Source organism: Acipenser ruthenus, chromosome 25, assembly GCF_902713425.1.
Source record: "Acipenser ruthenus chromosome 25, fAciRut3.2 maternal haplotype, whole genome shotgun sequence".
Classification (NCBI taxonomy): domain Eukaryota; kingdom Metazoa; phylum Chordata; class Actinopteri; order Acipenseriformes; family Acipenseridae; genus Acipenser; species Acipenser ruthenus.
In genome coordinates this window covers 19,305,334-19,330,346 of record NC_081213.1, presented here as the reverse complement: position 1 = coordinate 19,330,346, position 25,013 = coordinate 19,305,334, and the positions used below count along the sequence as shown (strand labels likewise).

The 25,013-nt window shown below is 37.4% G+C and overlaps 3 protein-coding genes across 4 annotated transcripts in view; 1 reads left to right on the top strand and 2 right to left on the bottom strand.

Annotated features, from left to right (window-relative positions):
- LOC117414256 (poly(rC)-binding protein 4-like) overlaps nucleotides 1–4,268 on the top strand; it is a 41,209-nt gene extending 36,941 nt beyond the window's left edge. For both annotated transcript variants that reach the window (XM_034903682.2, XM_034903681.2), the window contains one exon: nucleotides 10–4,268. In XM_034903682.2, the coding sequence (XP_034759573.2) occupies nucleotides 10–334 (325 nt within the window). In that variant the 3' untranslated portion in view covers nucleotides 335–4,268. The remainder of the gene's footprint in view (nucleotides 1–9) is intronic.
- A 10,170-nt stretch (nucleotides 4,269–14,438) lies between these two features.
- LOC117413718 (putative RNA-binding protein 15B) lies at nucleotides 14,439–18,501 on the bottom strand. Its single transcript, XM_034022999.3, has one exon. The coding sequence runs from the start codon at nucleotides 18,196–18,198 to the stop codon at nucleotides 15,697–15,699; it is 2,502 nt and encodes an 833-aa protein (XP_033878890.2). The 5' UTR covers nucleotides 18,199–18,501; the 3' UTR covers nucleotides 14,439–15,696.
- A 2,514-nt stretch (nucleotides 18,502–21,015) lies between these two features.
- Nucleotides 21,016–24,870, bottom strand: LOC117413939 (mesencephalic astrocyte-derived neurotrophic factor-like). The gene is made up of 4 exons (XM_058999525.1): nucleotides 24,601–24,870; nucleotides 22,586–22,713; nucleotides 21,854–21,995; nucleotides 21,016–21,432 (listed from the first exon to the last, which is right to left on the bottom strand). Exons 1-4 carry the CDS (start codon nucleotides 24,689–24,691, stop codon nucleotides 21,248–21,250), a joined length of 546 nt encoding a protein of 181 aa, XP_058855508.1. The 5' UTR covers nucleotides 24,692–24,870; the 3' UTR covers nucleotides 21,016–21,247.
- Between the last annotated feature and the right edge of the window lie 143 nt (nucleotides 24,871–25,013).

The window sequence follows — 25,013 nt, the reverse complement described above, 5'->3', positions numbered from 1 at the left end:
CCCTTGCAGTTTAGAGACCGCTAAATCCACCGCCCAGCCCTCCTCCATCACGACCCCCGTTGACCTCAACATGACCTTCACCCAGCCTGCCTCCCCCACCTCCAGCTCGGCTGCAGCGCTAGCGGCAATGAGCGGCATGCCCCATGGGCACATGCTGGGGACTCCCTACGCCCTTCCCCTGTCCAGCCTCCTGGGAATGAAATCCGTCCCCTTCCTCACTTTGTCTGCACCCTCTGCTGCATCCCACGGGACCTTAGCTTCCTATACGTCCAAAATCTCCTCCGCCAACAATGGGATCAAGAAGCCAGAGAGGCAGAAGTTCGCCCCCTACTGAAAGACGGAAGGAAGGACGCCCTCTTTTTTATTTTTTTTTGCATTTTAGAAAGCTGGATGTTAGCTAGAACTGTCCGAGTGACTGTAGCCCTTTGTTTGTGCCCATATTTAGAGATGACTTGTATAGCTTTAAAAGGTGTAACCCCTTTCAGAAGACACTGGAAGACATACCTGCCAACATTGCGGCTTTGACTCACAGACTACTCTGCAGAAATAAAATTCCTATTTATTGATTTTAATATAAAAATCCCCATTTACAGTTTGTAAATTATACACCAATAGTTGATTTTATGTATCTAGATTTGCTTTTATAAAATAATGACGCTTTAAATGCTTGTAAATGTTTGTTTGCTGTTTTTTTCTATATATGAACAGTGTAAATCTGGTCATTTGATCAAAATTATTATCATTTTTTTTGTTTTGTTTTTGTAAATTAGCTACAAGTGGTTGGGGGCTTATTGGTGAAATGCTTTTCAATTCCCAAATGTTGGCAGATATGCATTACAATAATTGATGCTCTATATATCAAGTTTTGATACAAGACAGCTCCACAAAGCACTCTCCAAAAGGCTTTTGGCAGTTCCTATTATGCAGCTGTAAAAATATGTTATTCGTAATGGGGAACCTGTAATTGATGCAGAGTTTGTCCTAAAAAATAATAATGATATAAATATGTACTTAGAGAGTTTTTTTGTTGCCACTTTCCAAGATATACATTATTGAAACTGGATTTTAAATGATGTGGGTATGGAAAAATGAAATGGGAAGCTTGTTCTGTATTCCCATAAAATCTTGTTCCTAAATGTTTGTGGCAAATGGCATCCACTAAAGAGTGTTGCGACTTTTTTTTATTATTCTAATTATTATAGACTGGTTTGCATGAATATGAGACTCGCAGGACAGGCTGTCTATGCAAAGATTCTGTTCAGCTGTGGTTCTGAAGTGTTGCTCATATCCAGAGAAGATTACATGATGCTCATTGGGTAGCAGAATGGGCACTGGCATTCAAGGTAGATGCCAGCGCTGTTCCTGCTCTGTGTCTAAAGAGAGTTCAGTCCTCAGTGCTGTCACTCCAGCACCTTTCACAAGAACCGAATTTATTACAAAAAAAATTCAGTAAAATGTTTGCACTTGAAGTTTTTATTTTTCAATGAAGGCCAAAAATTGTTTTACTAATGAATATCTTTTCTTATACAGTCTCTTCATTTTAAACATTTTGTGAACCAGGTTATTTTATTTATTATCATTTTCTTTTGATCAATGGCGTTAAATAAATGAATACTGTATTAACCTGACTCGGTTTCACAAATGTATACAATCCAGGAGACACAAAGCCATCTTTTTAATACAAACCACTTCAACTTTTTAGTGACAAACATAGACCAACAAGAAGAAATACAAAAAGCAGAAAAATATTAATACTGCATATTCAAAGGTGAAATTTTAAAAAGAAATCAAACAATTAAACTGATATTGACCTGTGGTTCCCAAACCGTGTTGTGTGAGTAAATACTAATTAGTTCCTGAAAAGTTATGTAAATGAGTCTGTACTAATTTGCACACGCCCACACCGTTGATCTGCTTCACTAATGAACACATAACCCCCTCTCATCACATATACCCCTATACCTTACAATCCATCTACTCCTAATCAAGAAATCATTCTGAAGTACTAATCAATCACTGCACGTTCTCGTAATAATGTTACGTTCAGTATAGAAAATACATGTATGTTTCTGGTCCCATGCCTTGCAAAAGGTTGGGAATCGTTGATATAGGACCTTTACAGTTTCTTCATTGTATCTGTGTAGTTTCCTTTTAAATTAACAATTCTTTGTTGGACTGTATGTGTTACAGTTCTGCAGCAATAGATAAGGCTGTTTGGAGCCTAATCCAAAGCACACTGACGGTTCAGATCACGACTTTGGATCAGGTAACAAACAATAAAATCTTTACTTGCCAGGATACAGAAAGTCAAATATGCTAGAAGGAGTGTTCCAGGTAGTCTCTAGATAAGTCCTTAGTAAATTCAGAACCTTGCCTGGCTGACACAACAAATGTAATATAGAAACATCCACCAAAGGCAGTTGTGTTAAAAAAACAAAACTACAAAGATCCTTTATGCTCCTAATATAACAGCAATGGAGAGTATTTCCATAGGGATTGTCTTTTTTCCTTTCTTCTTTAGTGGACTGTTGCATAACCCATTAACAGTCAGTGCATTTTTCATTAAGAAATCAGAACTGAAACAATGCAAGTTCCTAGTTTGATCTTAGATATGGGAGGTGAGATGGGCTGGATTGTTGTTTGTTTAACAGTGAGCCCAGCTGCTGCGTCACATGAACGATCCCGTCATTACACTGAAAGCCTCCGAGCTTTCAGTGTAAAGGGAAGATTCACAGCAAGTTTTAAATACATTTTTTACATCTGGCAAAATACAGCAAATACCTCAGGGCAGGTCCTGCCATTCATTGTTTAAAAAACAACAACAACCGTTTTTATATAAAGTGCTTAAGTGATAGCTGCTGGGTGCATTGAACATACAAGGAGATAATAGTCTTTCCAGTGAATAAAATCCAAGATAAAGCTAAAGATGGTATGCTAGCTCAGGAGACTGTAACCTCCACGTATAGCTATTATATGACAAGTGATTTGGTCCTTCCCTGTTTAAAGGTCCTGAATTTGAATAAGAAAGTCAGTTAAGTGCCGCTTCTTCTGAGTATGACTTCAACCAAATCAGGCATTTGCAAACAGCCTGCTATTCTTTGACATTTTGCTCACTCAAAATGTACCATTTTGCTTTGTAACAGGATAGCTGGGTTTGGAATTGAATGACAGAAATTCCACTTGTGTTTGGCAAAATCATAGATCACATTTATCTCTTGCAAAAGTCTTGTTAAAGACATGGCAAAACAAATATGGACCCGTCAGGAATGCTGTTTCATATTCCAGCTGATTTGTTTAGGAAGATGGTGAGTAACATACCCAGATGGTCCTCAGTCGGTCATAAATCAGCATCTTTGTAAATTAAATATAGGGGGCCATATTTGTACTACCCCAACACCCAAGCAAGCCAACAAAAAGCAATTTCAGCTTCACCCAAATTAATTGTCGGGTTTCATTAGCTAACCGTATCTGGTCATTTCGATCACTGCTGACCTTTCTAGAAAAAAAGACAACAAACAACCCCTAATATTTACGGAACGGGGTAGGCTTTACATATTAAACTCTCAAGGATTAATGGCTTTGGGTGCCTCATACCTGAGCTAGGCCCTTCTGGGATTTACACAGCCGTTCTTGTTTCTTGTTTTCATATTTCATGGAGCTCCAGGTCACAAATAGGCCATTTTAACCAGTTAGGAGAGCTCTGCAAAGACAGGAGCTTCTCTTACAATAACAAGTGACATTGGCCAATAGGAACCACAAAACAACTCCAAACATACAGTACTATTCATAAATATTCAAAGACCTAAATACTACATTAAATAATTACTTTTTGCTTATTTCTGTTATGAATTACATTCTCAAAAATCATTTCTGAAGACTCCTTTTACAGTATTTGATATGGTCATGAAATAAAAATAACAGAAAATCAGCATTGCTCCAGAGTAAGAGTACACGCAAAAGTGCACTGTACTAAATAAACCAGAACCACTTATATTAAAGACAAGCCAAGGATGTTCTGCTTCAGAAAAGGGTTTCTGTGTGTTAAAAGGAAGCTTTACAAAAGGAAGATAAGTTTATAACTGGGATAATCAAACTATTGCAATAATCACACTTCAGAACGAGAAGCAGCCTTTATGGAATGTACCCTTTTTTCATTTTTTAAAAGAACAATTCTATTTGTATTCAACAACACTTGTAAATGTTGTATATAATGCATGTATTTGTTTTTACATAAACAATGCTAATAAATAACTTAAAATCGTCTATTATACCTTCTTGTGGCCTTGTTTATCTATTTATTTATTACATTATTAAATTAATTATTGAACCTTTTTAAGCCACCTTTTGATATTTAAATAATACAGAACAATTTGTCAGATCAATGTAGAGTATGGTGTTTTGTATAGCTAAACTGTTATTGAAATAAACCACCACTTATATATTAAAGAATGTATTCCTGTTGTAGTAAAAAGAAATGCACCATTTACTTGGAATATATGCAAAACAATAAGAGTGAGTCTGTTTCTATTAAACAAATGCTTACCCAAAGGATAAACTGATAGTACAAATTAGCCAGCCGAGAAGTCCAGGAACTGCTGGTGACCAGGAGCAGTTTACTACTTTATAGCTTATATACTTTGCAGGCTGCTAGGCAGTGCAATTATATTTCTTCCTGTTTCACAAAATAATATTATGTAAGGACAGCAAGGTATCGTTTTACAGAAATCAGCTCAGCTAGCTATCTCTTCTTGACAGGATTTTGCAGGCTGCTTCCTAGAAAGGGGTTTGTGAAATTCCAGCTTGGGAATTGGAATTTGGAAATCACCTTTACTGGTTTCTTACTGGATACCCATCTGTTATATAGAACCCTAAAAATGTGTTTTGTACAACTCTCAACAGACTTCAGAATTCAAATCTGCCTTAAGGAATAAGTATTTCTGTAACACCAGTGTCACTGCATTGAAAACTACACAGCACAAGTCAAAGCATAGAACATATATATATATATATATATATATATATATATATATATATATATATATATATATATATATATATATTCTATGATCATTGTTTACACATAAACACATTACTTAAGTTAAAAACTTACCTGCTCTGCTCCCAGGTGTGTTGTACTGTGTTACTTTTGAAATGGGAGGTGGCTGGCCAACTGCTATTTAACCCTGAGTGGAAGTTGCAATTGTTAAATGAAAAAGTAATAAGAAATAAATATTTTATTTGAGTAAAATAGACATCTAAAGATTTGTTATAAAGAGTTGTAGGATGGATAATGTTTTAATGCATTGTAGTATTGATTCCACAGACATATGGGTAGTACTTAAATACATAAGAACAGATATAATTGTTTTGTTTGTTTATAAGACAACGTTGTATATAAAGTGTGCATTTAACTAAACATTTCATGTAACATCCAAGGTGAGGATTAAAAGCTGAGACCCACAATACTGTCAGCTCAGAAGATTTTTATCATGACAGACTGTCTGGGATTGGGGAGTGTAGGACTGGCCTGTGTAGGGACCCTTGTGGTACACATGACAACAATACTCAGAAGGCAGTCAGAAACTGATGATAGCCAACAAAACTCTTACTGCTTAAAAAGAAGGGCAGTATATAGTAACACTCGTTACAGAGTATCTTACTGAAACCAGTTGACTTTCTCTTAACAGTTAACCCTTGTGTGAACCCCAATACAAAATATATTTTATGGGCACCTGAGGTTTGCGAATGGATGTCCAGTGAAGGAAAGCACAGTTCCATTCTAAGCTAAATATTGTCTTTTTGAAAACACTTTTTAACTGCTTATTACAGGCAAACAGAAATGAGTCTTAATGAAACATGAGAAAATACTGGATCAATAGGTACAGAAGATTAACACAATTTATCTATGTGATGTTTGCATTCAATTACACACCAGGATATCAGCCATTCCAAATGTATTGTACGTTATGTTGCCAAATATTAACATTCATTGCAATTGTGAAAAACAGTTTGTGCAATGTAAGCTTAGTCACAGCTTTGCTTTGTAGTTACTTGTGATTAAAAAATGATTTTATCTTTGGTATGCCATTAGATTTGAGCCTTTAGCAGGGACCCTGGTCTACACAATGTAAACCAAGGCCGTCAATACTTTTTTATTTAACAAGTTGACAGCTAATCCATAGCTCTCTCCCCCATGCGCCAGTCTCATAACAATGTACAGGTCCTCATTGAGAGACAGAAGTATTGAAAGACAGAACCGAATGTGGGCATTTTAAAATGTAAGTTTAGATGCCTGTATTAATGACAGAAGTGTTGTAAAGATGGAAATCCAAACAAAACCTGTGTTGCTGTTTCGCTTTAAGAAAAATGCAATGATAGCCTGATGTGCCTTTTAATAATCCAACTAGATCAAAAGTAAACAAGAACACCTTAAAGAGAAGTCATAAAACTTGACATACACCCATAAATAATGGAAGTGTGTAATATAAGCCATTTACAGCAACCTTATGGATCGCTTAGTTCAAAAACAGTGTGGTATATATATACAGTTGTAGTCAAAACTTTACATACCCCAATGGAAATTTATAATTTTTAAAAATTTCCCAAAAACAAAATTATATATATATATTCACATGCTTTACAAAGCAAACCTTATTGCCAGTGCCCCAGGGGTTGCAGATTACATTACACTATTTATATTAAAGCTCCCAGGCACATGGCTAAATAATACGCAGGGTACCAGACAGTACACTTGTCTTCGGAGTGGAATTTCACAAGGTCATCTCTAGCTTGGTTAAATTTCAGGACCTGTCAGTTAACCAAATCACCAGTATGACCTGCTGCTTCTCTCCACTGGTGCGATGGTTTGCTGTCTGGATGATGTGAGCACACTAAAGATCTCATGGCAACAGTTCAGATGGAGCAGAATGTGGAGGTGGGTCAGGGCTATGGTCAGCAAGTGAAAAATAAAACACATTGTTCTTTCTGGCTGGCTTACTGCCAGAAAGGCTTGTCTTTATTTAGCTGGCATGTGAATGCTAATGTATGTTGCACAATATGTGTAATGCTGATGCATTGCTTTGAATAGTAAATGTATTTCACACACTGTACAGACTGCCAGCTGTCATCCTAATACAGAGTTGAATCTGTTTCCTTCTTTCATGCGCTAGGTATTTGTACAATGGCACCCCCACTAGGGAGTCTCAATTTCCCAAGGGTTGTTCTCATTCTCAGTTGCTGCTGGGTACTTCACTCATAATGTAAAGTGCTCATTACACCATTTCACTGCTGGAGTGGAGCAAGACTGACCTGCACAGATTTTCACAGAAAGGGAAAATGCCATTGATTCTCTCTTAATGGGTTTAATTGGGGTCTTGATCATCTGCATAAATATTTCATTATTTTTACATTTCCTGTCCTTTAAAAGCCTGTGATTCTTTACAGCTACCTTGTAGATCGATGATACTTCATACAATGTCCAGGAATTATATCCTAGAGACTCCTAACCAGACATAGATTTGACTTGGGAACAACATCCCAGTAAACTATGAATCATGTGGGTGTAGGGGCTCAGAGGCAATTTCTACAATGGTTTGAAAAACTCTCCAATCAATGTAAACAATACACTATCTCATCCACAGGACAGTTCCTATAACCAACTGCACAACAAACTGGCAAACTGTACAGGGAAGAAGGCACAGTACACTGGATAGTATTTCTTTGACCTGTGAGCCTAATAGCCAAGAAGAAAGTTTATTACCCAATTACAAATCTCATGGATCTTCTCAGGTTCCAGGTAGAGCAGTCACTATCCTGCAGTAGATGTCTTCTGAATTAGATTGGATTCTTGAAACCCCAATACAAAAACACACTGTCATTACAGTAAATTCATGTTGCTCCATAAGTATTTTGTAACAATTAAAACAACAATCAATGAAAAAAAGCATCACTTGAGATACTGTATGAAACTCATAGGGTCATATTTTCTAGGTGTTTACCTTTTATTAACATTTTTCATTTGTAATGTTCCAAAACTGAGAAATAAACACTTTGACAGTGTTTAGGAGCCCTTAAATTATATGGTTTTATTATAATAAGAGGTAACAAAATATATACCCCATAGTATTTTATTTAAACAAAAAATGTTTCATATGCTGATCAGGTCTGTGTATGTACCTCTCTCTAACTGACTGGCTAGTTCAGGGAGGTGTCGATAACGTGTGAGGGAAGCTGAAGGAGCAAGCTGTGACTGAGGCCCTCTCACCCCCTTGGACAGGAGGAGAGTGTGACAGGTATCTTTAACATTAACAATGTCTTTAGTTTAAAAACACTGATGCAGACACAACTTGAGGGTTTTTTTTTTTATTTTGGTGGAAAAAGGGTAATTTGGGCAAACTGAGAGGTGAATGGGCCCTATATACGAAACTTTTAATTTAATGTTTTTAAAGCCCATATTGATGAATTAAATCAACTTTGCAGTTAATAGAACCCGTTTCCCGTTGTTTTAGAGGCGGTTTATTAGTTTACTCAAAGCACTGTGTAACCTCTTCAAAAGGGTTCTTAAAAAACTAGCAGCCGTATCATACTGTACCTCACAATTCTGACCAAACGGTAATACCCCAGCATTCTTACCATACACTACTTTTATAGTTCATGTCTTGGGAATATTCACTTGGTTAACCTTCATAACTTAATGCTGTAAAATAATCTGCTACCATCCAACAAGAATTGTGACAGGTTGTCCAAATATTTTCTGAAGGGTTATGTTTAGTACAGTATATATTTACGTTTGAGACCACTACACACAATACTGTCCCAATATTTGTGGCGGTTGAAATCACCCTTTTTTTTTTTTTTCATCTGGACCATTCCCTAACAAAAAAAAGAAAGAAAACATTCTATTAGTCTTAATTAGCAGCCACAGTTCAGCTAGGCTTATGTTTATTGTTTGTCAAAGCAGTGCCATCTGGTGCCTACTTCAGAAACAATCCTTATAAAGGGAAAGGGACAGATTTATCATCCTAATCCAATCCATTATTTAAATCACCAGTAGCTTGAATCTGACTCGAATTTCCTTAAAGAAAAAGTTCCCATTAAATTATAACCCCACCATACCTCAGTGAATTAGTGGATAATTTTTACACATAACAGCTATATAAATGGTTTGATTTGGTACTGTCAACATATTCTGCAAATAAAGTGAGACATTATCACACAAGACTTCTTGCTGTAATTATATTACAGCACCATTCCAAATTTCTTTTCAGAACTATGGTATATCTTATTTGTTATTTTAATACTGAATACTACACTTGAAAATGGGCAGGATCCCTTGAAATTACTTTAAGGAAAAAAAAAAAAATAAGACTTGACTATTATATAATCCCTTGATGATTATTACATTTGAGTTGCTTATTGTGTGTTTTTACATTTCAGCATCTATACTTACCTTTGGGACTGCAGGCAGCTCTTGATTCAAGGTCATTAACAGCCTACCCCCCTCCTCACACAGTACATCAATGTATCCCTTCAAATAAACACATTCAAGGTCACCCTGAGCCTTAAGAATTTGTATGAATTCCGAGGCAACGGTTGGGAAAGTCCTATATCTTTCATTTCATTGGAATACACTGGGAAATTAAATCAATCAATAAATAAATGTGTTTGACTCTAGTCCGTGAGAAGACATAGAATAAAGAAATATCTATTTGTCACTGAGAACAAAGTCCTTTCTAAACTATAAACTCCAATAAAAATGGATTATTCCATTAACCACATTGAACAGAAGGATACATAATCATTATTTTTCCAAGCTCGGTTCTCAGTTCTCATGATGCTAGTTTGAGGTCTTCTATCCATGCTGTAGTTTAATATGTAGCATTTTTGCCAAAATACTTACTAGGGTACCTGCCATACCCTTCAAATTCAAATATAGTGTCTATTATTAATTACTTAGCAGACGCCCTTATCCAGGGCAACTTACAATTGTTACAAGATATCACATTATTTTTACATACAATTACCCATTTATACAGTTGGGTTTTTACTGGGGCAGTCTAGGTAAAGTACCTTGCTTAAGGGTACAGCAGCAGTGTCCCCCACCTAGGATTGAACCCACGACCCTCTGGTCAAGAGTCCAAAGCCCTAACCACTACTCCACACTGCTGCCCTAAAAATCTAACATTAAGTGTTTGTGTTTATTCTTTTAAGAACCAGACTTTTTAGCCTGTCCTCAACATTCAGTTTTTAAAAATAAAAAACATTTAGAATCCAACTTTGAGGGTATCTAACTGAAAAACAAACAATAAAACAAGGTTAATTTGGTAGAATGGTAGCAATAAAAGCTGTACTAATGTTTTTTTCCCCCACCAATAGTGACATGAGACTGTTGTCTATAACCCATGTGTATGCAAGTTGTATCAAACATCAAAAGTGCACTAGATTTATTTAGTTGTTTCAGGATGTCTAGGGCAGACACTGAGTATTCTCCAAGGAATCGGCACATTAAAGCCTTAGAAAAGACAAGTCTAGCTCCCTACAAGCAAGCAGCCAAATCAATTAGCTTGTCTGCCAAAAGGATGGGCTAAACCAGATCATGCATTTTAAGTTGCAAAAACATCTTATTAAAATGAATCTTACACCTTTTATGAAGTTTACAGTTATTACGAGTGCTCTTTATTGCAAGTACTAAAATACTATGTTTTTTTTTTTTTATAAAGTCTGTGTTCAGATGCTTTATCTGGAGCTCTGGAGCTATTCTTCAGTTCTAGTTGCCTGTCACAGATATCTCTAACAGGCTGGATCGTCCGAATCATCTTTGTAGAAGAAAGAGCCAGCGTCATCTAGCGATCGGCTCCTTTAGAACAGGCTTCCTTTTGTTTCTATTGGCAATTCTACACTGCTGTGTAGTAGATGGCTGATCTCGTCTACAGTACACGTGTCTATGGCAGGCAGCTAGAATTGTACGGACGATCATGAGCTCGTAGTCAGTGCCTTTAGACAGGCTTATAAAAACAACACACAGTTATTGCAATAATCATAAAAAAGTCAAGAAAACAGAAAAGGAAGAAAATGTACCTGGAACCAGGTACTCATTATGAAAAATACCTGGGTATGACAGCAATATATAACAGCATAGTGCTATATTAATCACATTAAACAGATCCGTGTCTTTCCCAAGTTGTAAAAACACATCTGCATGTTTAAAACTTGAGTAAAACTTGCAAGAAACCAATTCCAGTAGACAATCGGCAGTCACAACATACCTGGTTGGTTATAATATATTAAATACTGCATTATTGCCATAAACTGAATTTGTGTGGGGCACTGCACAAAATAGCTCAGATGTATCATTCACCCAAAAAAATAAAGAAAAAACAATAAAGAAAATAAAAAAAATATCAGGGTTTTCACCTAACTGCAAGTCTACATAATTTCAAAGCTGCAATAACCTGTTTGATATCTAAACATGATTACAGACACTGCTGTTATCAGACAAAAGCATACTAAAGTTGTGTAGCAGGGGAGAGGAGTAAAATACTAAACGTTAATTACGAAAAGGCACGCAAACTAAATACAGACAAACAGTCTTGTAGATGTTGCCAGTATTGAACAAAGTAAACAAACTATAAAAATATCTGTGAATACTTTGCTGACATCTAGTGGTAAAACATATGATTACAAAACCCAAACTGATTTCCAAACTTGAACATTTTTATTTGGTTGATTCCTTTTTACTCTAAGAACAGCTGGTACTTATATAGGTAATGCATATGAATTAAACTGATGTTTTACTCATTTAAAGCCCCACAATTGTCTGCTTTCCCAACAACAGCAATATATGTTGTTATATTTGACAGTTGATGGACCAAATAAGTTTTTTGTAATTATTATACGACAAAACAAATTCAGAATATTTCATTTCCTGCTTGGTATTCTATTACATGTGTTGTGTTTTTTTTAGAATGATCTAGTGCTGTTCCTGTCGGGGCAGGCTAGGTAAAAAATGATCTAATCTGAACCAATAAGAGAAACAAAACAGAACACACAAAATGTGTCACTAAACAGGAAAGAACTTAAATACAATAGTGTAAATAATAGACCTACGGCAACCTTTGGGAACATCATTTGCTATGAAAATAATACATAAAGGGGGTAAAAAAGTTCCCAAAATGCTAGGTATGTAAAGAGGCAGAAGAAACCAAGCCTGGTTAATTTAAATCTGTGTTTGCAGACTGAGGAAGGTAAAATGCATTTGATAATCACACAACTCCAGGGGCTATATGCTGGCCATCACAAATTTACAAACCAAAGGATTCCTATTGAAGTGCCTGAAAGCAGGGCCAAGGGATCTGTTGGCTGCTGTTGGCAAGTAGACACTGGTAGTATTGGTCTATGATCACAGCTATTCAAGTATTACAAGCTGTTATGGCTGTAAGCATACATTTCTAAATACAATAATAATTAGACTAATTGAAATAATAAAAACCAAGTTATGAGCGTGTATATATACATGACACCGACTCTCAAACGATATTCCTTACTTATTACAGACTTTCATTATTAATCTTTCCCAGTTTAGAGGACAAGCAATTGAACAGCTAAGTACTCGCTGGCTGAGGCCACCTGATTATGTTTGCTCATAAGGATAATATAATATGGAGGGTATTTTTACATTTATCAGTACATGTCAAGATTATTTGGATTCTGGATGTATCCACTACAGGGTAGTTTATAAAAGCATACACCCTGCTATCAGCATTCTGTAAATATACAATGACACAGCAAAAAAAGAAAAAGTACCTATGTGACATACATATATAAACACAAGTCCTTACAAAGGGGCATACGCCTCCATATATAACACGTTTTGGATACTTTCAATAACTTGGACAAATTTGATCACAATTGGATAAGCCATTATCTAGATATAAGTAAACATATGTGACATACATACTGTATATATGGCTCCACTATACAGCTTTTTCTTTGGGTTGTGTGGGTATTGTGGGCTCATTTCAATAAATCTTAGAATGTGCATGTTAAAAGATTCTTAACTTTGGAAATCATACTGTTTGTTGCAGATTTGGAAAACATTTTTGAAAATGTTATCATTTAAATAAAGTAGTGTCATGCTGGGCTACTGTTTACATCAAAGTGTTGTTTTTTTTTTTTTTTTTTAATGTTCTTATCATGGACTATTGCATGCAAAAGACCTTTCTTTAAATGCAGTTTCTATTTCTTACCTGAAAAAACTGCTGTGATCTCAAAAGATAGCATACTTTTTATGCATATTCATGTTACAGAAAAATGTACAGAAAAAAATCATTTGCAATAAGATATCATAGGAAATTTTTATTGTTTTTTATCTGGATATTTTATTAAATGTGCCCCATTGTGGTTTTCAGGTGATAAAAATCTGTGACTGGTTACCGAGGTTTGTGGACTAGTTTTAAAATAAAAGTAAATTTTAACACATTTAGACAAACTTTATCAATGTCTTTAAGATAGAATACATAAGGGCATGGTAAGCTTTAATTTCTTTGTCTTCATTTATTACCAAGTTTCTTTTTTTCTATTTTATACTGTACCCGTGCAAAGTAACTAGCCGAGTTTGCCTTTCACATAAAAATAAAATAACACAATTGATTTAAAGTTCTGAAAACTTAGTTCAGGTAGTGCAAGTTTGATACACACACATGCACCTTTAGTACAGGTAAATAAGGCTCTCAGAAAATCCTGTAAAGGCTTCCTATCTGAAACTATGCTCTTGAAAGACAGCACCTTCCAGGTTTCAGTTGTCAGTATCTTCCAAAGCAATGACTCTCACAGTATTACACACAATTAGTGGAGACTGAATAATTCTTAACCAAAGTCGAGCTCACATTAGCCTAACTCCATTACTGTTTTGGATTTTGGTTTTCAAGACCACTCGGATAAAGACCGATCACCCTGCCGCAACCCTTCATTTCCTTTTACTCTTGGTGTTACGGGTGTCAAAACACAAGTGAATGGGAAGAGGAAACCAAATACCACCATCAGACAAAGAGGCTTCACCTGAGTCAAAGTGGTAAACAAAACAAAATCTAGGTGATTAACCCCAGAAGATTACTCAACATGTTTTACAGACAGTTATATATAAAACACCCAGGTTAGAAATCCAAATAGATACAGAATTATCTTCCCTTTTAGTATCTTGCAAAGACAGGATCACATCTATATTTGTTCCTGTACAATGAGTAATGGTATACTAGTAACATTTGTAGGACTTCTCAAATATTCTATTTTTAGGTCAATAAAAAAAAAGTCATCAACTTTGATGAGTGTACAGAACACAAGTGAGTAGCAAATACAAAAGGATGATTACTATAATGTTAAAACCTTCACAGCATTAAAAATTACAAACACATATTCATCTGAAATAAAAACGCAGAGAAGAATTATAAATGAAACGGGGAATGACTTTACTGACACTATTTCATACAATACACAGATAAAAAACATAAACGGGGGGGGTGATTAAAAAGGACTGGCCTAACATTTCACATAAAAATGACTCCAATAATGTGTGTAAAAGAATGAACAAAACAATTGGGTATAAGATCATTAATTAGTTTCAAATTCACCACAAGAGCACAAGTCGTATGACACAAGGGATTTAGGAATATTCCCTTGCATGAATGTGAACATAAAAAGGCTTGCTTGGGGCTGTAACCGTTTTAACTTGGCAAGAGTAGGTTTTTCTGCCTGTTTAGTTTAGCTAGTTCTTAAATATAATAAAGCTGTAGTGAAAATGAGTCAAATTATCATAACTCTGAAATCAATGTGTTTCAACTTCTTAAATAAGAAGAACCTTTTGCCTGAGCCCCAGCACACATAAGGCAGTAAAATCCTCTTCCTGTTAATATCTGTAGACAACATTTACATTAAAACTTTTAAATACAAGCCAACCCCTTTATAAAGAACTCAATAGATTGTGGTCCATTGTCTCTAAAATTAAACTGCGATGCAGCACATAGGGAGCAAATCCTAACAGGGTGTTTGTTTTAGCAAAGTTCTTATAAACAAGATATTAGTGTAGTCATTTGAAATGATGAAACGTGTGATCCTTAACAAAAAGACCAAACTCAGTTTGGTGTAAATAAGACCTCCAGCTTTCAAAGTAATACTTCCCAACTGTAGAGTTGTCCTCTTTTTGCAATTCTACCACTTACAGTTCTGTTTTCTGATGCCTTGCCCTACGTACTCCAATCGGAGTGGAAAAAAAACAGCCTAATCTTTGTCAAAGACAAACTTACAGTGTTTGTATACATAAGTATAATACTCAAAAATACATGGTATAACCTTAATAAAACAGCCCCCTCCCTCAAAATAAAAACACCACCCTTATTATGGACCATTTTTTACTTTACATTTCTTGTGCCAACAGCTTTCTTTAAAAACGTAACTCTATTTAAATTGATGCAAAGTAAGAGGAAAAAAAAAAAAACACTTGCCTAGACTACTAGAGTTGCTACTAGACATTGTAACAGTTAAAAACTATTTAAAAATCTAGTCAGTTTGTCTTTAAATCTTATGTTAAAAACATAGCAGCAGTACAACCTCTCCTCCCCCAAAAAGAAAAGACAGCTACAGCTACAAGTCTTCAGTTCTTCATGAAACACACAAGCAGATCAATTGTTTTTACAATGCACACATTTAAGTAGTGTCTCTGACAATAACAATCACAAGGTGCTCCTCCTCCAGCTTGCCCAAAGTCCTGAGGGCTCCCTGGAGGTACTGTTGGGAGAATTCGCAGGGAGGGAAAGCATAAAGCATCCCAGTGAAGTCTCTGTCCTTGCCCCCCGCTAGAGGTAAGCCGATCACCCCAGCTGCCTGCTTCTGCTTGAGGTATGAGACCAAATTCCTGAGCAGGCGCCTCTGAAGTCCTGGTTCTGGGGGGGGTGCCTCCTTATCCTGGAGAGCCTGAACTGCCAGAAGCACTGCGTAACCGTCTGGGCTGCCTTGCTTAATTCGTCGGGTAACTTCGTCCAGCTTGGGTTGGTCCAGACGCAGGCGCTGAGCAATTTTCAGCTGGGTGATCTTGCCGCCAGCCACATAGTCTTTTAAGAGGATGTTGACAATCCCAGAACTACCTTCCAAGACGTGCATGTTTGTGGGGAAACAACTGTTTTTAAGCACTAGGATGCCTTGCCAAGCCAGTGACAGAGTTTGGGCATATTCAGACAAGGTTTCTGGCATTTTGGTGTCTGCTTTGTCATCAGTTTTGGCCTCTTCGCACTCGTTGGTCTTATGGTTGCGGTCACCCTCTTTCTTTCGGGCATGTGGGGACTCATGCAGATCTATGTGCGGCTTGTCCTCTGCTGCAGAATGTCGGCCATCAGGAGTGGCAATGCGGTGGTCAAGCCCAAGCTCAAAGGGCCGGCCATCCCGGCGGATTTTCTCTGGGGTGCGGTCTGGAGAGGAAGCGCGGATTTTCGGGCGTCCCCTGTCTTCAAAAGGGCGGTCGCTGGAGAGGCTCCTGCGTTTGCGACGCTCATCCCAGGGTTTGTTAGACCTGTCATTTTCTCTCTCCGCTGTCCAGCGGTCTTTGCTACGGCTGCGCACCGCAAAGCTGTCCAGATTGTTCCGCCGGTCAAGGCTTTTGGAGGGACTGGTCCAGTCACCATCAGGGAAACCCCTTTCCCGATCTCGTTCCGAGTACAGAGAGTGAGGTGGAGTTCGGTCCCGAGTCCTCAGCTCACGTTCTAGGCTACGGTGCCTACTATAACCATCAACAAGCAGGTCGTAGTGGACTGGTAATGGAGTTGGGGGTTGATACTGCTGAGGGTAGCTGCGGGTCTCCTCTGTTTTAGCAAAGTCCACTCGGAGCCTCCTATCCGGGCCCCCCAGGGGGAAACCCCGCATCTGGGCACAAGCTGCCTGTGCTGCATCAAGGCTCTCGTACTGAATGTAAGCAAAACTGTCTCCTTTCACATAATCAATGGTCCTAATGCTACCAAAGCGGTCAAACTCTCGAGCCAGGGCAGCTAATGAGGTATTTGGGCCAAGCCCCCCGACCCAAAGGCGGGTGGTGGGGTTGGCTTTGCCATAGCCGATTTTTACAGGGTTGCGACCAATCACACGGCCAGACATGGCCACTTTGGCTCTGTGAGCCATGTCCAGGTTCTGGAATTTCAAAAAAGCATATGCGCCCCCCTGGCCCCTGGCAGGACGCTTTATGACAACTTCCTCAATCATTCCATACTTATCAAAAGCCCTCCTTAGCTCGCTTTCTGAAACATTATGGTCCAGGTTGCCAATAAACAAGTTTCTAGTTGCCCTATGGTCATCCTCAGGCATCAAATCCTCTTCTGGCACTTGGTAAGTGAAAGACCGCCCCCGTTCATCAAACATCCCATAGTAATCTAGAGCCCTTTCTCTTTCCCTGCTCAGTCCAATAGCTTCCACAGCATAGTGCCTTGGCCTGGGCTCTCTAATACTACTAACCACTGGCGACAAGGATCTCTGTCTGTATTGGTAGCTGCTATGAAGTGGCACATAGCCCACATCTGGGGGAGTGCAACTCCGCCTTCTAGGGTACACAGGTTCTACTTTAAGTGGACGATCGTACAAAACTAACTTGCCTTTGGCATGCTTGGCCTCCTTAGCGTTCTCCGGGTGCCTGAAATTCACGTAGGCCACTCTTCCAAGTTCCGGTGTGTGAGACAGTTTCACGCTGACGTCCCCGAACTTTTTAAACTCGTGGAAAAGTCCATCCTCCACATGTTCGTCCGAAAGCTGCGAGCCCAAGTTGCTTATGAGCAAAGTCTTGTATTCCAAAACACTGCCACCCCTGGTGCCGCCGCTGCTGCTGCTACTACTCACGCCGCTGATTATGTCCAGTGGTGTTTTGCTCTTGGTCCCCCCAGTCCGGAGCGGGAGGCGACTGTTAAGGCCGAGGTCGTGATGAGGCTGCCTGTGGTGGGGGTCCCCTCCGCCTCGCTCGTCTCTAGTCCGGCTGCTGCTGTTGGATTTCTCACGGTCCCTGCTCCGGCTGCGGGCCTGATGCTTGTGGTAATTCCTGCTTTCGGATACCAGCGTTGCAAGAGGTGAAGGTCCGTCTTCCCTTCGTCCCGCTTCACGGTCCCGGTCTCTCTCTCTTATTCTTTTGGCCACAGCTCTCCCAGGACTGGCGTCCCGCTCGCCCTGCCGCTTCATTATTTAATTATGCTCAAACTTTTTTTGTCCCTCCTCCAAAAACCCTCGTTTACTCTGCTCCCAATTGTAATATCCTTAAAACGTAATATGCAAAACGGCGACTAGGTTCAAAACACCTGCACTGATGTAAAATATATTCACTCACACTCTGCAGAAAATAAAAAACAATTTAAAAATAAACCAGCATCACAGAGATTGCACCTTCGCCGCCATCTTGGACAAAAGGAATGTGCGCGCTCCGGCAGGGGAGGAACCTGCGTAGAACGTTACGCAGCGTAATTTGCAATGAGGTCACACGCCGACGGGTTACCATTGTCACGTGATCAACAGATACGCAGCAGGCAGAACTTTGTGGAGGTTGAATGTTTTTGCACCTAAAAAAAAGTTGACACTGATAAAGTAATAGCAAAGTATAGTTATTTTTTAAACGAGACTACTGTCGAAGTCTTATTTATTGTTGGGGAGCTGAAGAGAAGGTTATAAAATACAGTTCCGAGTTAAGTGGAGGAGAAAGGTAAAGCCGATTTTAGAAGGGGAGGAGGGGTTAAAAGCAACACATATTGTGAAGAATTGAGGGATTATGAAAACTAAAACAATGTATTCAAAGACAGCTTATATTTTTGTATTGTCATCTTCTCCAATATGTATGCTGGAGCTTTCTTTATTCTGTAACGATAGGAAAGAAACATATTATTCATTCACTTCCTTTTTAACAGGTGGAGAGTTTAGATTAGGGGAGGGGGGGCACGTTTCCTCAGGTCGTGTCTTGTTTAACCTGAGCATTGTTTCCATTAAGTATGTAATAAAACACGGACATGTGGTAACATACATTCAGTATAACGTATATCCTAAAGTATTTGTACAAACACAATTAGAGCAATTGGTACATCAATTAGTAGATCAAATGATATCCCAGGTCACGTGTGTACTGGTTAGTATGAACGCCCAGTCCCAGTGAAAGGTTAACCAAGAAGTGTGTTTGTTGTCAAAGAGCTACTGCATTTTTGTGGGATTTTGCTCTTGAGTAGTTGGTTTGGTAAAAGGCCATTGTGATTGGCAGGTGAAGACCATGACATTACAACATTTTGAGGTAAAATTAAGAAGTAATAACTCAAGTCAATCTGTATGGGTGCCACGGTCAGCAACTACATTTATAGGATGTTTTGTTTGTTAAAATATTTAATTTTTTTTTTTGAAAAAGAAAGGACTATTACAGTAGCCATTCAGGGATAGTAAGGTACTTTGTAAAGAAGGGGTCTGTGTGGGGTTAATAGTCAGTAAGTAATTCATCATTCCTAGTAAATGGATAACATTTAAGTAGACAATGGATCTCAGTGAACCCCACCTCAAAGCACCACAAACCGGCAGGAGTGGTCCAACAGCTTTTCCAGGTCGTTGTATATTACTTGTGGGAGGAAGAGGATAGTTTGGCCACCAAGTCCAATCAACTATAGCCAAGATATTAGGCAAAATATATGTGATTTTAGCATAAATGTTGACAGTAGTTTATAATTTGTCTATTAGGAATAATTTTTTAATCACCCGTAATGGGTTATAAATAGGGCTTCTGATTTTCGATGCTTTACCTAGACTTTTCTACACTTTTAAGAATTCAATTGATTAATTTGTGTATCTCAATCACAACTGAGAAACGTGTTAATAGTAAAATGTATTTAATTTACAGGGTTTTTAAATTATCCAAGCCTTCATTTTTGATTAATAAGCAGAATGTAAAGACGAGATCATAACATGTTGTGACTAATCTTAATTAAAGGTATAATGAAAAATAAAATATTTATGCTGGGCACACTTTATTACAATCGGTCTGTGTGACTTTATTAATGTAAACACAGAGTCGCTTCTGCTTTGAAATGAAAAAGTAAGACTTCTGATTTAAAAGCCCATTTAGTTGTTTCATAGAGAAAACCTGTAAATTAAATAAATCTTACTATTAACACGTTTAGCAGTTGTGACTGAGATAAATGAAAGGCTTAACAGATATCAACTGAATTTTTAAAAGGAAAGTAGAAATCGATGGAAAACACAGACAATCAGAAGCCCTAGTTATAAATCAACAGGCAATGTATTTCTCAACATTTACTTGGGAGAATTTGCCAGAAGGAAAAAAAAAGGTTTATAAGGATTGCAGTGTACCTAGATCACACTCTCCCACTGCAACAATGCTAGTTTTCTATTCCCGCAGCACACCACTCATTTGTATCAGATCACCAGTAATGTTGTAGGAGGGAGCATGTGCTGAATACACTGAAAGGTAATGTGTTTCTTGTAAACTTTGCCGGGGGTTCTATGACACTAACTAAGAAAGGCAAAAAATACAGCTGTGTACCAAACATTACCCCAAATGTTTTCTGACTTTGACACTGGCACAAAAGGGTTAATTTGATCAAACTTGACCAAGAGAAACACAGAATATAGTTGTGTACAGAGTATGAATTTACATAATGCTGAAAATATGAAGCTGCAAGATGAAGTAGTTTATGAGATATAAGCAGTTGTAGCTGGAATGGATTTGCAAATTCATACAACCATAGCAATTGAATCTAAAGTATACAAAATAAAAATAAATAACTAGATAGATAATAGAGAACCCTACCCATGACTTATTCCTAAATGTTAGAGAATAGTAAAAACGTAATATATCAAATTAACAAAAAAAAATATATATATATATATAAACACACACACACCACTATTAAATGTTTTTTTTTTTTTAGTAATGTTCATTCCACAGCTTCTCAAAACAGTTTTAGGAACTTCAGTAAGGAGAGGTCTTTGCCAGGTTCTTTTTGTTTAAAAAAAAAAAAAAAAAAAAGAAATCATACAAACAATTTTTACTGTAAAAGGACAGATTAAATTTGGCTTTAGAACCAGTTGTTTTCATAATATTCACCACCCAAAATAGAAGATACCTCTGTCATAATAAATTATAAAAAGCTTATCCCTTCAGCAAGAAACTACGGAAATACAAGTCTCTGTTGGATAGTCCATATTCATAGAATCTGCTTTTGCTCCTCGGGTAAGAATGGAATCAGAGATCTGTCCTTGCACTTGCTGCATTGGGAGCATACTTTGGCATGAGTTCATTGATTTTGCGGATGAAATCAGACTTCTCAGCGCACCCTTTGCAGGATTCTCCCCACTCCTCCAAGATCTTCTTCAAGTCTTTCACCTTCAGCTTCTTCAGGTCCACTGTGCTCAGGTCCACTTGTTTATCTAGTTAAAAAACAGAAGATAAAAAGGTAGAAACCCATTAGGAGACTATTTAAGAATTGTATTTGTAAAGTGTATTTGAGTACTCCAGAATCACAATGACCAATATTAGAACAAAAATTAGTCTGTGCCACACTACTTTATACAGTAAAAGATGTGTTACTTTCAAGTGACTTTTTTTGGCAGACAGTGCTGTAATTCAAGCCAACACCAGTGGTTTGATCTACAGGGACAGTATGTTCAATAACTGTTCCCAAGATCTATGTTTCTTTAGTATTACAGTAACCACACACAAGCCACAACTAAATAAAATCGCAATGACCTAGATTCTTACTGTCAAAAAAAGTATTATGCATCCAATATATCCCCTTTGCTTAAAGGAAAAATATATCAAGACAATATTTAAGCAGGATTCTTCTCTTACCATATTTGAGTTCACAGATCTGGCTGTCTTTTTTCTTCAGCTTCTCACAGATTATTTCCACAGGAACATGGTAACTCAAAGGTTTAGTAACTTCATTGATGGTTTTGGTGGCCGCATCACTTGTTGCTCCAATGTAATAGCACTAGAAAAAGATCCATAACAAACTTAGTATAGCATTGACAGCTAAATGGAAAGTAGTCAGTGCTTCGAGGCACAAGGCTATTTGTTAAAGTTATGTTGCATAACTAAATATTCAAAAATGGGATTTGATTTTTAAATTTCAGAGCTTTATTATGATAAATCTACTTGAGTTAACAAGTAGTTGTTTTTGCTACCCTAGCCCTGCCTTTTCATTGAATTTCTCCATGTTTGTCTCAAAAGGCTTAAGACACAGGGGTATATATTTAACAACAGCAGTATTATCTATATTCAACTAATAGGGTTGTCATGTAGGGCCTTGCCTTAAGAGATTACATAGCTACACATTCACAGTTGGGCTTTTCCATTAAATACAACATGAGGTACACTGGTCATCAAGATCAGACTACATGCAAGATTTGTGAGGATGAAAACATGCTAATGATGGGCTGTGTTAATAACAAGCACAGACGAGGCACAGGAAGCATTGCATTTACATAGTAGGTAACAAAGATTACAGACTACTGGAGTGGTTTTACCAACAGCAAGTGATACATATTTAAAAGATCAAAAAGAAACGCTCCTTGCACTTACCAGTCTGTTCTCTTTGCCCTTGGCATCCTTACATTTTTTCACCAATGCCTTTTCAATGTCTGCTGATGTGAATTTGATGTCATCGTCTTTCAGAGATTGGTACAATCTCCCCATAAAACTGATACACACTAAAACAAAAAAAAAAAAAAGAATAGATGTGCTTGGTGTGTACAATTGCATGAGTTCAAGATTGCCTACTTTTACTATCTTGTGGCATATGACACTGCTCATTTTCTTATTCCAACAAGTCATTTCCTTTAGAATATCAACTATCTGATGAGAATGAAAACTCTTTCCTCATTCAAAAATCACCTCCAGGGTTTGCATTGTTCAGGGTGGCCACTAACTACATTCACTACAGTCACCCTAAAGACTAAGTTGCTGTTATACAAATTGAAATTTTAAACGGGATGGGGTATTAGTTTGTATTCCTTTTTACTGGTCATCTTTTGTCTCCTCAAATCCACTTATATCGATTCAATAAACTGAATCAAATACATCTTAAAAGTATCTTCTAATAAATATTTGATTCAACAAAACTATTGGCACACCAAAAATGAAAACATAGATCGTGGTGTTTTGTGAAAACTAGGACAGAAGGGTTTGTAAACATTTAGTAAAACGTTATTGGAGACAAAAGTTTTATTTAGGCAAATCGTTGGCGACTTAAGAAAATCGTGTGAAAATAATTGATAACACTCCCAATAAACATCTAGGCTATATAAGAAATTATTTATTATTATTATTATTTATTTATTAGCAGACGCCCTTATCCAGGGCGACTTACAATTGTTACAAGATTTCACATTATACAGATATCACATTATTTTTACATACAATTACCCATTTATACAGTTGGGTTTTTACTGGAGCAATCTAGGTAAAGTACCTTGCTCAAGGGTACAACAGCAGTGCCCCCCACTGGGGATTGAACCCACAACCCTCCGGTCAAGAGTCCAGAGCCCTAACCACTACTCCACACCGCTGCCCTGAAGAAATGACCGCTAACCTTTAACCTACTGTACAGTAGCAATTGATAAACCAGTCTTACAACACCACAACGACGAGGTCCAGGTATCTACTAAACACATTCATCTGTTTCTTTACTACAGCACAGATCGGTAGTTTGTACTGTATAATTCCTCGAGGAAACCCTAATGTGTTTACCACTAGCTGTAGGATTCAAGAACCTAATTTACCCTTATGCATTTGGTACATAAGTGACAGACATTTGTATATGTAATGTGATATATAATGTATAATGTGATATATTGTAGCCTAACAATTGTAGTCGCCCTGGATAAGGGCGTCTGCTAAGAAATAAATAATAATATTTTGTACCAGCCGGGAGAGGCCATTAAATAGTTTGAAAAGTCAATACCTGCTTTGTTTTTTAGTGAAATTTAAAACTCACTGAAATTCTCAGTGGTACAATGATGTGATCATTTACACAGCGACACCATTACGTAACTGAAGAAAATGGAAGCGCTAAATGTAACCGTTTGGTATATATAAAAAAAAAAAGACGTGACATTCAGGAATCGTTATATCTTTACCCCCTCCCGCCCCCCATAAAAAAAGGGAGGGAGGGAGGGGGGGAGACACAGGCTATTTTAGGTGGCGAGATTAGTAGCGGTTACATTAGACAATATACAGAAAAACTCATTTTAAGGTTAACGAGATAGTGTTTTTTTGTTTGTTGTGTTTTTTCAATTCGATGTAATTCAATGTAATATACTTTGTCCTAAACATATATTATTGTAAATGTTTATATTCATATTTTGTTAGATTACTTTATTTTCCACTACACTACAAACACAGTTACTGAAAATATTACATACGGTGCCCAGCTAATGGACAGAAATTAAAGTTTACAGTGCGCACTTATAAAAACAGATAGCGGTACATTATAAACTAAACTTAATTTTCTTCTGCACTCAATGTTAACAAGTATCGTAAAAAAAATAAATAAATAAATAAATAAATAAATAAAGAAAGAAAGAAAAATCTCTCACCTTCACAGTCTCCCTCCTTTAAACTAGCCTCGCTATTGCTTGGTATAAGAGCCAGCGCCAAGGCTATCGAAAGACCACTTAGATACAACATTTTTATATAAAATATCAATATTATTAATTCTATGATATTACAAAAGGCTAGGATTCTTCACGCTTTCTATAAATGACTTCCTCTTTCCTGCCGGTTTTCTTCAGACACGCACTGTCCCCATTCAACAAACCAACCGCACATAAAAAAAAAAAAAAAAAAAAAAAACAGCCCACCAAACATCGCTATTGGATGCTATACCGGCTCAATGTCGCCATTGATGTGCTCCCATTGGCTTATATAAGTAATCTTTCCACGCTCTGCATTATAATTGGATACAGTGGCGCAATTCCGAGTCCAGTTGGCGCCTGGTGATTGGATATAA

What these genes read in the sequence shown, in the direction of transcription:
- LOC117413718 (XM_034022999.3), bottom strand. Translation starts at nt 18,198, where the DNA reads ATGAAGCGGCAGGGCGAGCGGGACGCCAGTCCTGGGAGAGCTGTGGCC.
- LOC117413939 (XM_058999525.1), bottom strand. Translation starts at nt 24,691, where the DNA reads ATGTTGTATCTAAGTGGTCTTTCGATAGCCTTGGCGCTGGCTCTTATA. An exon ending in AAAGGAGGGAGACTGTGAAG is followed by an intron (nt 22,714 to 24,600) that starts GTGAGAGATTTT and finishes TTTTTGTTTTAG; the next exon opens with TGTGTATCAGTTTTATGGGG. An exon ending in AGGGCAAAGAGAACAGACTG is followed by an intron (nt 21,996 to 22,585) that starts GTAAGTGCAAGG and finishes ATCTTTTTCTAG; the next exon opens with TGCTATTACATTGGAGCAAC.